This window comes from Diadema antillarum, unplaced genomic scaffold, assembly GCF_040938485.1.
Source record: "Diadema antillarum isolate AM-2024a unplaced genomic scaffold, OU_Dant_1.0 scf00000038, whole genome shotgun sequence".
NCBI classification, from domain to species: Eukaryota; Metazoa; Echinodermata; class Echinoidea; order Diadematoida; family Diadematidae; genus Diadema; species Diadema antillarum.
In genome coordinates, this window is record NW_027270927.1 from 3,439,446 (window position 1) to 3,454,561 (window position 15,116).

General features: G+C 38.1%; 1 protein-coding gene and 1 non-coding gene across 2 annotated transcripts; one reads left to right on the top strand and one right to left on the bottom strand.

The window, feature by feature from the left end:
- The first annotated feature begins 1,991 nt into the window (after positions 1-1,991).
- On the top strand, positions 1,992-10,028 carry LOC139709877 (hydroxysteroid 11-beta-dehydrogenase 1-like protein). Its single transcript, XM_071621835.1, has 5 exons — positions 1,992-2,073; positions 4,940-5,070; positions 5,503-5,803; positions 7,874-8,002; positions 9,775-10,028. The coding sequence occupies exons 1-5, from the start codon at positions 1,992-1,994 to the stop codon at positions 10,026-10,028; spliced, it is 897 nt and encodes a 298-aa protein (XP_071477936.1).
- On the bottom strand, positions 7,033-7,104 carry Trnag-ucc (transfer RNA glycine (anticodon UCC)). The gene has a single exon. It is a non-coding gene; the product is annotated as a tRNA-Gly (tRNA).
- Positions 10,029-15,116: the final 5,088 nt, after the last annotated feature.

Below are 15,116 nucleotides of genomic sequence, written 5' to 3' on the forward strand. Positions count from 1 at the left end.
ATGTTATTCATTCATTCATTCATTCATTATCCTATAAAATAATGAACAATGGGGGCGCTGTCAATGAAATTTTTTGCTGCCTAAGATAACTCCCCATAAACCTCAGTAGCAAGTTTGAATAAAATGACAAGAAGTATGGCTGATAGAGCGCACACATGGAATGTGACATGGCATTCAAATCGGAGCACTAAGGGCACCAACGCCACAAACTGTTGTGTCCTGCATGACAGATTGTAAATGTACTCTATACAGATTGACCATCCATACACCCATGTCCTCATTAGCAAGTCTGAATAAAATCCGACGAAATGTATGAGGCTGGTATAGCACATACAAGAAATATGGCATGTATGGCATGGTATCCTTTAAAAGTCGGAACAATGACGGTGCTATCAACGAAAATTGTTGTTACCTAGATTAGAATACCCCCCCCCCCCTCAAACTGCCAGTCAAGTTTGAATAAAGTCGAATAATAAATGTTTCTCATGGTGCATACAAGATAATGTGACATGGCGGCATCCAAGTCAGAACAGTGAGGGCGCTTGTCATCACTGGTAGAATAATAACCACCACAGAACCCTAGTGTAGGTAGAGTTCTCTGATGACTACCCATGCATTCCACTGATTTCAATCTGTGAGTAACAATCACGTTATTAAATAAAATAGAATAAGCATTTTGGCAAATTTTGACTGGATGGCGACCTTTGACCCTGTGAAAAGTGGTACAATGGGGGCAGCATTATCAATAGTTATCGTGTCTAGGCTTGACTTACATACCAAATTTGAAAAAAAAAAGTCGTTCAAGAAATACGACCAAAGTCGAACACACAAGCAGACCATGAAAAATGTACCTTTTCATGTGTAAAGACAGAACAAGCGAGGGCACCATCAAAAAAAAAAAAAAAAACCCACAAACAAAACAATCTATAGGCTTCTTCGTTTTACCGTGGACCTACTTCACATGGGCTATGAACGGAGGTCTTTCTTTGATCCCGTAATCACAGCCGCCACCTGATTATTGTGCACCTTAATGAGAGTACATTCACATGTTTGGACCATGACAATATTGTGAAATCACGCATCGTCACTGACAAAAGAACCGTTTTCCTCATTTCGGACTTATTTGGCTGATGTGCCTTCATACTCTACTGCCTTTGCATAAACACCAATGATGGGGAGCGCAGCAAACGTCATAACAATATGTCAAATTTTGTGTCACAAAATGAGTAATTACGGAAGTGGACACTTGTGGACACGCATCAGACGTTACTTAATGGTGACACCTTGGTGAGACATATATGTTATCTACCGTTACTGTCCATGTTTTCTTTTTTACAATGTGCGAAAGATATATAGGAAAAATTAGGTTACAAATCACGATGAACTTGCCAAAATATTTGCTGTCTCTCTTAAAGTACTTGCATTTCACAAATGAAATAGGCTGAGCGATGATTTCCAAATTCACACTACAGCTGCTGCACTTGCATTTTTCTTGATTTGATAGAGTTATTATCTCTGCGCATACAGTTTTTATATTTCTCAAAGCGCAGTTTTGTTTTCATGCATCCAGGCTGACAGTCGGCGGTCGCGATGAGATCAAAGCACGAAAGCATGTATAAAATGTTATCGTGACGCTTTTGATAGAAATAAGTTTTTGAATTAATTAACGAGCGATGTATGTCCATGTGTACTAGGTCCATGGTTTTACCATAATACGCCTTCATGCCAAATTTGAAGATGATCCGAGAAATACTTGCTGCAGCCGGTAGAGGCTCTGAGCGCTCACAGAAAAAAAAAAAAAAAAAATCACTGCCGCGGCGGACGCGGCAGAGGCAGGCTATGGTTATGTGACGATCGAGGCCAAGTTCAGTGTCCTGCGAACTCTGTTCGGGATATTATATAAAAAATGCTTCAATGAGTGCGTATTTATGACAGTGGCTTCCTAACGTGCGCATTCAAAACGGAATTTGAAGTCTGAAACGCGGGTGAAAATGTCCACTTTCAAACTTGTAGCGGCGATAGCTTTTGGGGCAGCGCTTTTGGGTTACATCTTGAGGGACACATTTGACGAAGGTAAACAAAACGTGTCTGTAAGATCAACAAGGTTAGCCGGAATTCAGTTGGTGAACACACTATAGAGTATAGTCTCCTGCTGACGGAGTTGCACACTAGTACTATTACCGTTTCGGTGCAGCCTTCGCGTTTGGGGAAGTCAGGCGAGCCGCGGGTGCCCCAACCCAACTTACACGCAAAAACCAGATGTTGATTGTGCATAACAGTGTAGCATTTTGCATAAGTAACTGTCCCGAAGCAGTGGGCCTATGCCCAATACTCTCAATAGCATGGAGTAAACAATGAGTTGCTTTTATTATTACGTCCATTGCAGAGGCATTACTCTGATATTTGTCATTTTTGATATGCGTGAGGATGAAATTCCAATGTATCCATAAGAGAACATTAAGACTTGTAAAAACACACTTCTGGGGGTGTTTCATCAACGTTTGTCAGCGCTAAAAGTTGTCATCGCTGACAATCACCAGAGCATCTCATCCAATCAAAACCAAGGATTTTGCTGAAATTGTCAGCGCTGACAAACGTTGACAAAACACCCCACAGATTAATCCTTATCACAATGGGCCATCCATGTTGAGTCAATGAGTGCATAGACAAACCGTAGCACTCTGAGATCAGCACCTGCTGTCGTGCATTTTTCCACTTTCCCCGAAATAAAGTGGCATGTTGTTCTGATTGAATTATGTAGGCCTATATATCAATCATTTCACTAATTTCATTTCATTTCATCTCGATTTCCTCATTTTCCGTTTCCTAATAATACAAAGTAACAATATCCGTTGGCACAAATGATTTAAAAGATATGTTGAGACAATTCAGTATGTATGTAATACCTTCTGCATGATATACAAATAATGAAAGAGCACTGAATTGCAATGAAAATGGACGAAAATTGAAGAAAAGAAATTATACCAAAAACCTCTTCATTTGGAAATGAAAAAAATTGAGTATACGTATTACGTTGGCGCAATGAGCATAAGGAATGGGGGCTACGGTAACAGAATATATACAGAAAAAGAAAAAGAGATGATACATCCTATAATATAACGTGACTGTTTTCATAACACTAAACAACGAACAAATCGCTCGGCCTTTGATTGCAGGGGATTTTCGTGACTGAGATAGGGCCTTTAGCAAGCACCATTCACGGAATAAAAACCCAATATGCCTGATTGCACAAAATAATTACCCTTTTCCGTTCAGAAATGTAAATTATGCTTATAGTGTGAGCGCTCCTTTTATAGTCACAGAAGAGCGGTACATGTATTAGCAAAGGATACATCGCGTTAACAAAGACGGTGAAAAAAAATACATAGAGTCTGTACAAAGACTAGATGAACAGAGTTAAGTAATTATGATTATGACCTGATACAGAGCAGGGTCATGACCACTGGCGCGTTACTACCGATCCAACTAGCACTGCGTTCAGTGATACTTCTCAAAAGAGGTGGCATAATACATGCACAAGGAGAGAATACTCTGGGTGTCAAGGTGGCCTACTGTAGGTACCCTATACAGATGTGCATTTTGGAAAGAGGGTAGCATATCCCGTGGCGTAAGCAAAGAACTGTGCGGATCCGTTGACCCCCTTTTTTGTATTTTTCTTTTCTATCAAACCTGGTAGGGAAAACACAGATGAGTGTGCACTGTCTTTAAAAAAAAGGGAAAAAAACTTGACCCATATATTACTTCCTTTCATCCTATATTTCGGCCCTACATTGTCAGAATTTTGTTGTGCAAAATTTATGATACTCTCTTGAAGAATTGGTAACACGTAGACCTTGCAGTAATTATTTTTTTTTTTTTGAGTTATCACATTTGATGCATAATTATGTGTAGGTCAGTTGTATCACAAAACATCCTACCAATGTTATTATAGATTTTTCGCAATAAAGCCTAAAATATGTGGAGATATCACTATTTTCCTTAATAAACCATACTGTAGGTGGTTATCCTAGAAACAATCTTATTAATAACTATTGTTCATATATTTTGCATATATTCAACAATGCTTAACATTGATTATAGTGATTAACATTTTTACATTGGTTGTTTCTATCCCTAACTTACATTTTAAAACTATTTTGAAGCGGTAAACTGGGTTTTTGTTCCATCTGCTGCGACCAAACAGTTGTACTCAAATTCGCAAACAATTGTTTGCACCGTTGCACATTTATTTTTCTTTTGCAAAGAATATTTTAACATTTTCAAAAATTTCTTTGCCAATATAGAAAAATGTTTGCGACAGTCAGAAATAAAACAGAGAAAAGTGCGAATTTAGTTGCAATATTTAACGGACCCTGACAAAACACAACTCTACATGTACTGAATATGATATATAAAATTCGTTACGTTTCCACTATATCCCCTTAATGAATATTATGGTGAGCCACCTGTACGTATATAGAGTTTGACCAACTCGGTTTCAGATGGTCACAACATGGCGTGCATCCCCTTGTCACAAGCTTGCTGAACAAAGCTTCATGGCACCATTGTGTTACCTATATGCACCTGAGTATGATAGGGTTGGATAGACTCTTTATGGCTCTGGCCCCAGTGGGACCATGCAACAGCCCTCTTGAATTCTGGGTCTGTTTCCCTTTAAATGTCCTATATTTTTACGTTATGAGTACATATTGCATTTCATTCTTCTTCTCGGTCCGTGTATACATTATAATTCATTTATAGCACTAAAAATGGGGGTTGATGCCTTTGTAGCTTTATCATGTCAAATTTCTCCAAGCATCACATCAACATTAAAGTTTATTTGCCAAAAATCCGTGTCCCAAGTTTGTGACGAGATACAGTCTGGCTATACAACAGACCACAATCGTCTTTATTTGACTGACCTTATTTTCTAATACAGAGAGCATCAGAGGCAAAAGAGTAATCGTCACAGGAGCAAGCACTGGGATTGGTGAGCAGCTGGCCTACTGGTACTCCAGACTTGGTGCCAGAATCCTCATCACTGCCAGGAGAGAGGCTGTCCTCGAGAAGGTGGGGTTAAGGGAACGTACTATTCAGGTTTTGATGATCAGAAGTATTCTTTAACATTTCCTTTTTTTAACATAATAAAGCAACCACACCCATGCGTCTCTACGATTAACGAATATACAAATGATGCACAGGAAAGAGTGCGTTAGTGAAGGTGCGGCGCACTCGAGAGTATTGACAATGGTGCAACATGCACGAGGCGCATATTATTATCAACATCACGCCAATGCATGTTTAAGCTGTTTGTGGTAATTCTGTAGAAGATTCCTCGGACAATCTTACAGAACACGTGCACTGCGGAGGATAAAAACGTAAGCTAAATGCACGTGAAGAGGGTAGAAATTACAAATCGTGGCAGATTCATTAACTTTCATTAATCGTAAAGAAAGCATAAAGTATGTCTATGCAATTGCCTCTTCTTCTTTTTTTCAAAAGGTAGCGCAAAGATGCAAAGAACTGGGAGCTCAGGATGCTTCCTACATCCCGCTGGACATGGGTCGACTGGAGGACACCAAAGCCCTCATCCATGAAGCGGAGAAGCGTCTCGGGGGTCTCGACCATCTCATACTCAACCACGTCTACCCTCCGCCTATGCAGTTGTGGAACGAGAGAGAGATAGATGTGCTACACAAGACCATGGACGTCAACTTTGGCTCATATGTGACGCTAGCCACATATGCCACACCCATGCTAGCCAAGAGCAACGGTAGTATCGCTGTGGTGTCTTCATATGCAGGTAGGTCAATCAATAGATATAGCTGTTGTTATGCCTCCACCATTATCATGACATTATTCTCTTGATAGGTCTACAGTACATCTTTCAACAGTACATCTTGCCATTGTGAGACGGGTTTTACATGACTGGCAAATAATCAGTATTCTGGTAATGATGCACCAATATGCATGACGATTCCTCGAGTCACTTTTGACACATGGAAAATGATATACATTTTTCATTTTCACTCGACATCTGACCCCATGGAACCTCCATAATGGTAGTTCTGCAAGTGTACTCCAGTTTAATGGTTATCCCATTGACGATTTTGTGCCGACTATAATAGTTCGCTTTCGGTAAGGTCCGCGTGCTTACGATTGATATGTTGCTAATATAATTATATCATTAGTGGAAAAATGATCAAAGTAAATGGGATTTCATCGGGATTCGAACCCGAGACCTCCGGATTGCTAGCCCGGTGCTCTACCGACTGAGCTATAGAAAGCCCTTATAGTTAGTGTAACAAATAAAGACAGAAAGAATATAAATTATTAGTGGAAAATTATTAGTGGAAAAATGTTCGCCCCAGAAACCCTAAATTCTCAATGCTCGGATGGTCAGAAGCTATGGCAGTGTTATGTGTTTATGTGTGACACACACACACACACACACACACACACACTAAAACGTTTAAGTTTATTTTGTTTTTATTTGTTACATACTCTATAAGCTCCATCACTTCGGTGATCCCTCGCATTTATCCCCTAGTTGAATTATCCTTCGCGTTTATGCCAGGTTTTATTGTGTGCGTGTGTGTCGCACACAAACACACTGCTACAGCTTCTGACCATCCGAGCATTGAGAATGTAGGGTTTCTGGGATGAAAACTGAACTAGGGCTTTCTATAGCTCAGTGGATAGAGCACCGGGCTAGCAATCCGAGGCCGCGGGTTCGAATCCCGATGAAATTCCATTTTCTGTACTCGTTTTTCCACTAATAATTTATATTCTTTCTGGTCAGTTTATTCTGTCTTTATTTGTTTAATGTAATCATAATATATATATATATATATATATATATATATATATATTTGCGAAAGAGATCACCGCTGCAACAGCTTTTTAGCTTCTCCTGAATAATTTTGCATATGTGAGATATGAGAAAGGGAGGAGAAATCGGTGCGTAAGTTTGACATCGTTATTCCTCTTACTGTTCCTCCTTTTTGGAAAAGCGCAAGAGTTGAAAAAATTGGTCTCCGCCGGGAATCGAACCCGGGTCTTTGGCATGGAACGCCAACGCCTTAACCGCTCGGCCACGGAGACGTCATATCCCAATTCATCGCTACATGAATCTCATTGCAGATCCAGCTGAGGCACGCGGCTGGTCGTTATTCATAACTCTCTGCCCTATACAGGAACGTATGCTAAAAAGTTGAAAGGTTGGTCCGTCGGGTATTCGAGCTTGGGTCTGCCCAAATCGCTATGACGTCTCCGTGGCCGAGCGGTTCAGGCGTTGGCGTTCCATGCCAAAGACCCGGGTTCGAATCCCGGCGGGGACCAATTTTTCAACTCTTGCGCTTTTCCAAAAAGGAAGAACAGTAAGAGGAAAAACGATGTCAAAGCTACGCACCGATTTCTCCTCCCTTTCTCATATTTCATATATATATATATATATATATATACACATATATATATAATCTTTACACACATAATGAAGTCATCACCAAGGAGAAAAGGTTTAACAAGATGATTTATATTCTGACTGGGAATCATGAAGAGAAAAATCATGACATGTCATGTTTGAAATGTTCTGTCTTTTTTTTTTTTTTTTTTTTGGTCTTAAGCCGTCGATTTTCTTTATAAACGGTGTAAATCAAAAGAAAAAGAGATGATGTTTTGCTCCGGTGTTCCAGCTTTTGGATACAGCTACTTTTGTCCCAATGGCAATTTCTTGAAATTAAATTGCTAAAAACATTTCTTTCATAACAGTACCAGACTCTATAGATTCCTTGCAAATGAGTTGTCATTCTGTTTCTTTTACTTTACTCTCTAGATAAAAACCTATTCGGAACAATTTTATTTTTATCCCTAGGACACTTTCCGTTACCACTTATGCAACTCCTCTCAGCAAGTAAATTTACCCTTCACGGGTTCTTTGGAGCACTCCGCCACGACTATGCCTTTCATGGCTACGATATCTCGATCACGGATCATATTCTTGGTGAGTTGAAACGATAGAAACCAGAGGGGAAAATGGTTAAGATTAACAAAATATGTAATACTGCCTCTGTTCCATGGATGTCACCCACATGCAGGGGGTGCAGGTCATGAGTTCGACACCCACGAATCATACAGCCCACGAGCTCGACAAAAGGCAAATAAAACCCACGGGTCCGACATTAGGCTAACAAGGCTCACGAGTCCGACAGTCATTACATCATTTTTAAGTTGTAAAAACAAAATGCTTTATATACATATTTAATAAGCTTTTAAAGGGACAGTACAGTATTGGTGGAGATGAAAATTGGGCTTTTAACTTTTTGCGAGATACCAAGAAAACACTTATGATAAAGTACAGAGCATACCATTTCAAAAGGAATTCAAAGTTTATTTGATGAAAATCGGGTTTGGAATGACTGAAACATCCAAAAACAAAGTAAAACAAAGCGATCGTAATAAAGTGTGAGTCCCACACTTTATAAGAATCACTCTTTTTTGGATATCTCAGCCATTTTAAAACCAATTTTTATCAAATAAACGTTGAATTCCTCGTAGAATTACATGCTCTTTCATATTTCATAAGAGGTTTCTCATTATCTCACCAAAAAAGTTAGAAACTTGAAATTAGGTCTCAACCAAAACTGTACGATCCCTTTAAGGATGATAGAAACAAATCCATGTAAGGAACGTATCAGTTTATCCCACTTGGCATGGCAACAATCATAAATGACATTTGATAATTCCACCTGCTTTCTGGAGCACGTGAATGATAAAACGCTCTAAGGGCCTTCTACATCTAGAACTTTTCTTGATTCTTAGATCTAGTTCCAGTTTTATTATAATCTTATGCTATTCAAAACAAAAGGTATCAACCACCCAATACTTTGATACTTTCATTGTGTCGTTAACAAAAATATTCTTCTATCGTGGACTTATATAATTATCATCATCTCGAGCAGATGGTTTTGTTATACTAGGGTGAGGGTCAAATAGGCCTATAGGTCACTCAAATAAACATCCTTTATTTTAATTACACATTATAATACACTTCTGAAAATGTCGGCATGACCGAAAGCAATCTGTAAATGGAACAACTTGTCGCACATTCATCATGATCTCCGACCAGACTTAATTTATACAATTTAGAACTGTAACCAAAAAAGGGCGACGTCATGAACGGGAGCTAGGAACTTTCATGAATGTGGTAATTCTATCCTCCTGATGTAGAGGGATTGTAAAAATCTGCATCATCCAGTTAGGGTATGTCTTTATACATGACGTATCTCGAAAACAAAAGGTAACCGTCCTATTTTTCACTATTCATTAAGAATAGTAATTGTGCCGAGGTATTTACGAATAATGTCAAGAAGTATTTAAGTTGGCGTACAAACAGTTGATTATCGTGTTTTCATATCTATGTGAGTGCACTATTTCACTATGTCGTTTCTTTCTGTTTTGATGTACCTGTTTGTAAATCTATCTTTCACATGGTTGTGCCTATAGAGAGCATTTAATTATGAGATGGATTTAGCGTCTTGTAAGTCACATATTATATTATTATTATTATTATTATTATTATTATTATTATTATCATCATCATCATTATTATTATTATCATCATCATCATCATCATCATCATCATCATCGTCATAATTATCATCAGAGCGTGATTGGTTTAGGCCGTTCAGGCAATAAGACTTATTTGTGTTCGTATCTTTGAAACTGTTTGAATGTCATAATCACCTACTTCCCCTATATATCTAAATACTGTAGGATGCATCAACACAAGCAACGCTATAGAGTCAGCCAAGGTTGCATTCGACCCGGAAATCTTCAACACGCCGGCAGACGACACTGCCTACCGTATCATGAAGGGAACAGCCATGCGGGAGCGCACCGTGTACGTCCCTCAATACGTTCGGATCGCCATGCTGCGGGACCTCTTTCCCTCACTGCTGGAAGTTATGGGCAGGAGTTGGGTTCGAGAGGGTGCAATCGATAAGCTTAAGACTTTTCCAAATAGTTAACTTATCAGGCTATGCATAGTTATAGCCTTGACTCGATAGGGAAAGGGTGTCGTCGAAAGGCTAATAAGACGTCGGTAAAACGCTGACACGTCAAACTTCTTCATCTCCATCCAAAATGGAATACGGATATGGGATCATAATTATTTTCTTGGCGAATTTTATTCAAATTCTCAAATTCGATTTGCCCGGTAAGTTGTAAAAAAAAAAAGCCACCAGTAAATTTTTGGCGCCTTCCAACGTTCGAGCTTTCATACAATCATATATAGGCCGGCCGGCTCAAAAGTCATCACATTCCAGATTTGTATACACCCCACATGACCACACACTGTTTCTGTTCTTCTTTGGTGTCCAGCTCCATTATGGCGTAATGCTTTCGATAACCCCTATTATTTAACGACCCGGTGGATACACTTTCCTTGCCGGGCAACTGATAGTTCACTTTTGTCAGAAAATTGAGTAAGATGCAGAGAGGTAGACCAGACTGACATCGAGATGATCAGTGATGCCCTTTCCAAGCGGACAGATCATTAACTTCTCATTGAAAGGGGATGGATGGATCGAGAGTGATAATGATAATATTGCTGGTAGAAGTCAGCTTCAGTATGATAATGACTTTTTTTCTCCTTCTCTTTTGAGAGCTGCTTGTTGATATCAATGTCGATTTCTGATTTCTCAAAATTCCTTATTTCTCACAGGTTACGGTTGATTTGTGCGTAATTGTGTTAAAAAACAAACATGTCTAATAAACCCGGTCGGATTTTCCCCCGTAACGCAAAAACAAAGCAAAACAAAACAAAAACATTACACCGAACAGCATCAATTCCTTGATATAAATCTTGGGTCATTGTGTATATATTCTATGTGTATTATATTTGCGTAACGTTTTCCTGATGGCTGAATTGTATAAAATTAGAAGCAAATATTTTAATTTAAAATTAATTGAGTGCAGTAATATCGGCAATCAATAATAACGTAAAAATCTTACTGTTGTGCTTGGGTGTTGAGGTGAATAATAAAAATTAATCTACGGATAAATATTCTGGAATATTTTCATTGCCATTCTTTTTTTTTTCATCCAGCTTGACAGTTTCTTTATTATTATTTTTTTTTTTCAACGTACACTACACACTCAAAACCATAAATTCGTTGATATTTTCTTGGGTCATTAATCATGACGTATATTTTGGGACTAACAGCGACTTAAAGCTGCTTTTTATGAAAATAGTGATGACGTATTAATTATGACAATAAAGTAAATGTTCAGGGCGTGCGCTGTAGGATGCATACCCATCATATAGGTATAAAAAAAAAAATCAAGAATGATGAAAAACGGAATGCGCAGCTATTTGAAATTTGAGTAGCAGAAATCTTTAGATATTATGATGTAAGATATAGCAGAAAGTTTATGGGCCTATCTCGGAATACAGTGGTCTATCTTTAGTTTTAATGTTATAAGTAGGATAGGTCATGGGCCTGTATTCTACTGTAGACCAAGGCTTAAACCCACTTTAGACCAAACATTGGTTTAACTGTATTTCTCATGTAAGGGACCCCTCTGTAAAACAGCACTGTTGCGATAACAGTGCTGAGCCGGTAGGGTTATTCCTCCGTTGAAGGTCCATTTTATGTAATACATCTTTGTACATCTTTTTAATGATGGAAAATAGATACAATTCAATACAATACAAAACTCTGTTAAAGTTTTTAACAGAATGTGGGTCATGATGTCTAGTAAGAGGATCCGGTAGGCGTCATTTCTCAAAGTGAAAGTAAATTTCCTTGGAAAAGATGGCGGACTGGCCAGTCTCGAGATGTGATTGGTCGAAAGTATAATTTTCTTTTCAAATATTATGATCTTAAACATGGTATGATATTCCCTTACTTTTATGCATGGCTGGCCGGTATTTATATAGGGGGCTACATGAAGCAATACCTATAAAGGATTAGTAACACTGTTTCTTGAAGTTCATCATTCCTTCGGACTCCGAGAATTTCCCGGGAAGACGTGTGCATATTTCCCGTTTTGCCCATTTCCCGGCTCTGCATTATACATTATAAATTGCTCGAGACGCGAAATTTAACAGTACAATGTAATAAACTTTAATTTAACAAATTTAGCAAATTTATTGCTTCACGAACGGCGGACAGCTGGGCTCATGCCTGCCGGCTTATGTGTAACAAGGTTATATTCATCAAAATGCAGCAAAAATCACTTATACAATGGACTCAGACGGGAAAACTCGAAGAAACAGATACATATCACAATTTAAAAAGGAAAAGCGACATTAATAGTTATATTGATATGAAACATTCATATAGCGCCTAAAATGTTTGAAGCGCTTTACAATTAACAAGAGAAACAAACCTATAAATCAACTACGAGAACAGTAGGCCTATCAATTAATCCCTAATTTACACAATCATTGCTATTTTCTTCAAATAAGTGGGTCTTGAACTTCTATTTGAAAATGTCAATTGAGGTAGAGTATTGATTATAGGTAGGGAGGTTGATCAAGTGAATTAAGGGTGCAAAAACGGAGAAAGCGCGATCGTCATAACGGTTGTGGTTGCGAGGGCCAACCAAGTGATAGCTGAGCGGTAGACGATGATCTGAGATTAATAAAACAGGTTCACTTTTCGGTGCTCATGGCGCTTCAAAAAAAAAATAGATAAAATTTAAAATATAATCCCATGTACAACATGACAACAGGGAAGAGAATACAAACAACTAGCAAACAAATACATGTACCCGATAAAGAACCCTTTTCTTTTATATACTTTCGTTAAAAGTGGTTGAAATGGAAATGATCACCACTAAATGCGATTTTTAAAAAATATTTACAGAAAAACTTTAGTTCAATTCGGAACAGTAGCGCTGAAATTTTACAAAGACCATTCAGTAGTTCACACACACACACACACACACACACAAACACACACACACGGAGACAGGCACACACCCATGCAGACACAGTCATCACAAAACACGAGCTAAACAGAAATGTGAGCATTGTGTAACAGTATCGGCATTTAAAGTATATTTCGAATTGTTATATAGAGGGAAATTAATCCTAATTATAAAATAATGTGGATACAGAAAATGCAGTATAAGTATCATAATAGTACACACCAGTGAAGTTTGAGGTAAATTTGAACATCCGTTTATTAAGTCTATTCATGAAATTCAAGTTTGGTGAAAACTTTGCGCCGTCATCACTGTATGAGAAGACAGCAAGTCGTGATGTCACAGCAGGACAACAATGATCTAAAAGAATTAAAGAGTGTAATGATAATGCACCCATTTTTCTAGCGTCATGAAAGAGCACTTGAACATATACCTCTTTCAGAAAGCGAGGGGTATTTTCAACATAGTGTACTCCCATTATAACGGAAACGTTTGTAATGAAATTCCAGTTACAACATTACTGTAAGGGGAATGAACACTCATCTAAATATTTTTTTTCTTATTCCAAGCAGTCATAACATTATAGCTATATGTCCAATACAGTACCCAGTTTCACTTTAATAAGTGAATCTACCACCCCTCCCTTGTACATCATAGGCAGAGATAGATCTAAGTCTCTCTCCATAGCTACAACACATGATCTGTGGGTATTTGGACTAAGAAGGGGGCCAAGCAATGTCAATGCATCTAATGTGATCATGAAGTTTTTTGCCAGACAAAGAGCTGTCCCCTTACACGTTGGCCATGGCATTGACATTGTTCCCATATCCCCATTTTGCTACATGTATGAACGCTTGTGACTGGAAGATGTACAACTCCAATGCTCCAGTTGTCTTGAAAATTTGTTAAAATGTTTGTGAAGGACAAGAGAACCTGTATTTTGATTATTTAGCAGCATCTTCTGCCCTCTTTTGTTAGAGTTGATTTTATTAGAATAAAGTCGGCCTTTTACCCAGCGGTGCTGAGAACCCAAACTTGAACTTTGCCCGAGATCTTTTTTTTTTTTTTTTTTTTTTTTGAATCGCGTCCCTTACATAATGAAATAAGAATTAAGGCCCAAACATTATCCTATGTTTTTATTGTTTATTTGTTAGGTTATAACAACATTTAGATATAAAGAAAGAAAACTGCTGGTCCTGAGGACTTCATTATAACAGGAATCCACTGTACATATTTTTCATAAAATATAGATTTGTTGGAGTTCTACATGTATTTGTATTGAATGTAATCATTACAATATTCTCTTCTTCTGTGGTTTTGCATTGCCGCAGAAGTTTGACAGTGCCCTGAGATTGTCCAACTTGTCCAACATGCCAATTAAGGCACCTTATTGTCAGCTAAATGGTGAGAAGGCAACTTGTACTAATTCTGCTCAATGAAAAAAAAAATACATAAGAGAATAAGCAAAATATACATAGAAAGTACAAGAGAACAGAAAAACAAAACAAATGAGGAAAGACAGGGGATGAAATGAAAAGGAAACATTATCTTTTTTTCTTGTAATTTCTTGAACAAAGTTCCCAAGTAGGAACTACATGTGTGGACATGCATTTTCCTCTCTTTTTTATCTGAAGGACACTGTTTTGGTGCACTATACAATGTATTACAGTTTTTATGTGGAGTTACATACATCACATGCGCATTCTGTCTATGAAAGTCATATCCCCTATACAACGCGCCTTAGTGATATGCACAAGTTACTTTCTCAACTTCTCATACTTGACAAGGTAACTTGGTAAGATTGTAAAAGTCACTTTCTCACCTCCTTGTTTCAAAGAGGGTGCATATATATTTTCTAAGGCATGTAGAGTAGGTCAAGTCACGTTCTTGTCTGATAAATAAGTCACGCCTCCTTGCCATCTCTGCATAGGCAATTTTGAACATGCCACTTTCTTGCCTACTTGTCTCTAAAAAAAGTGCCTTGGTTAGTTTTACAAGACACCTTCTCGGGGCACTTTAAACTTCTGTAGAATGCAGCTGCTTTCCTGCGCAATGATAATGTCTTGCATGCATTGCTCACCATCTATCTGTACCCCTAGTTATAACCAAGGTGGTTGCAAGATGTTTTATATCCACTCTGTAAACATTATGTTCTCACGAAACATGCAACACTATACTCATGT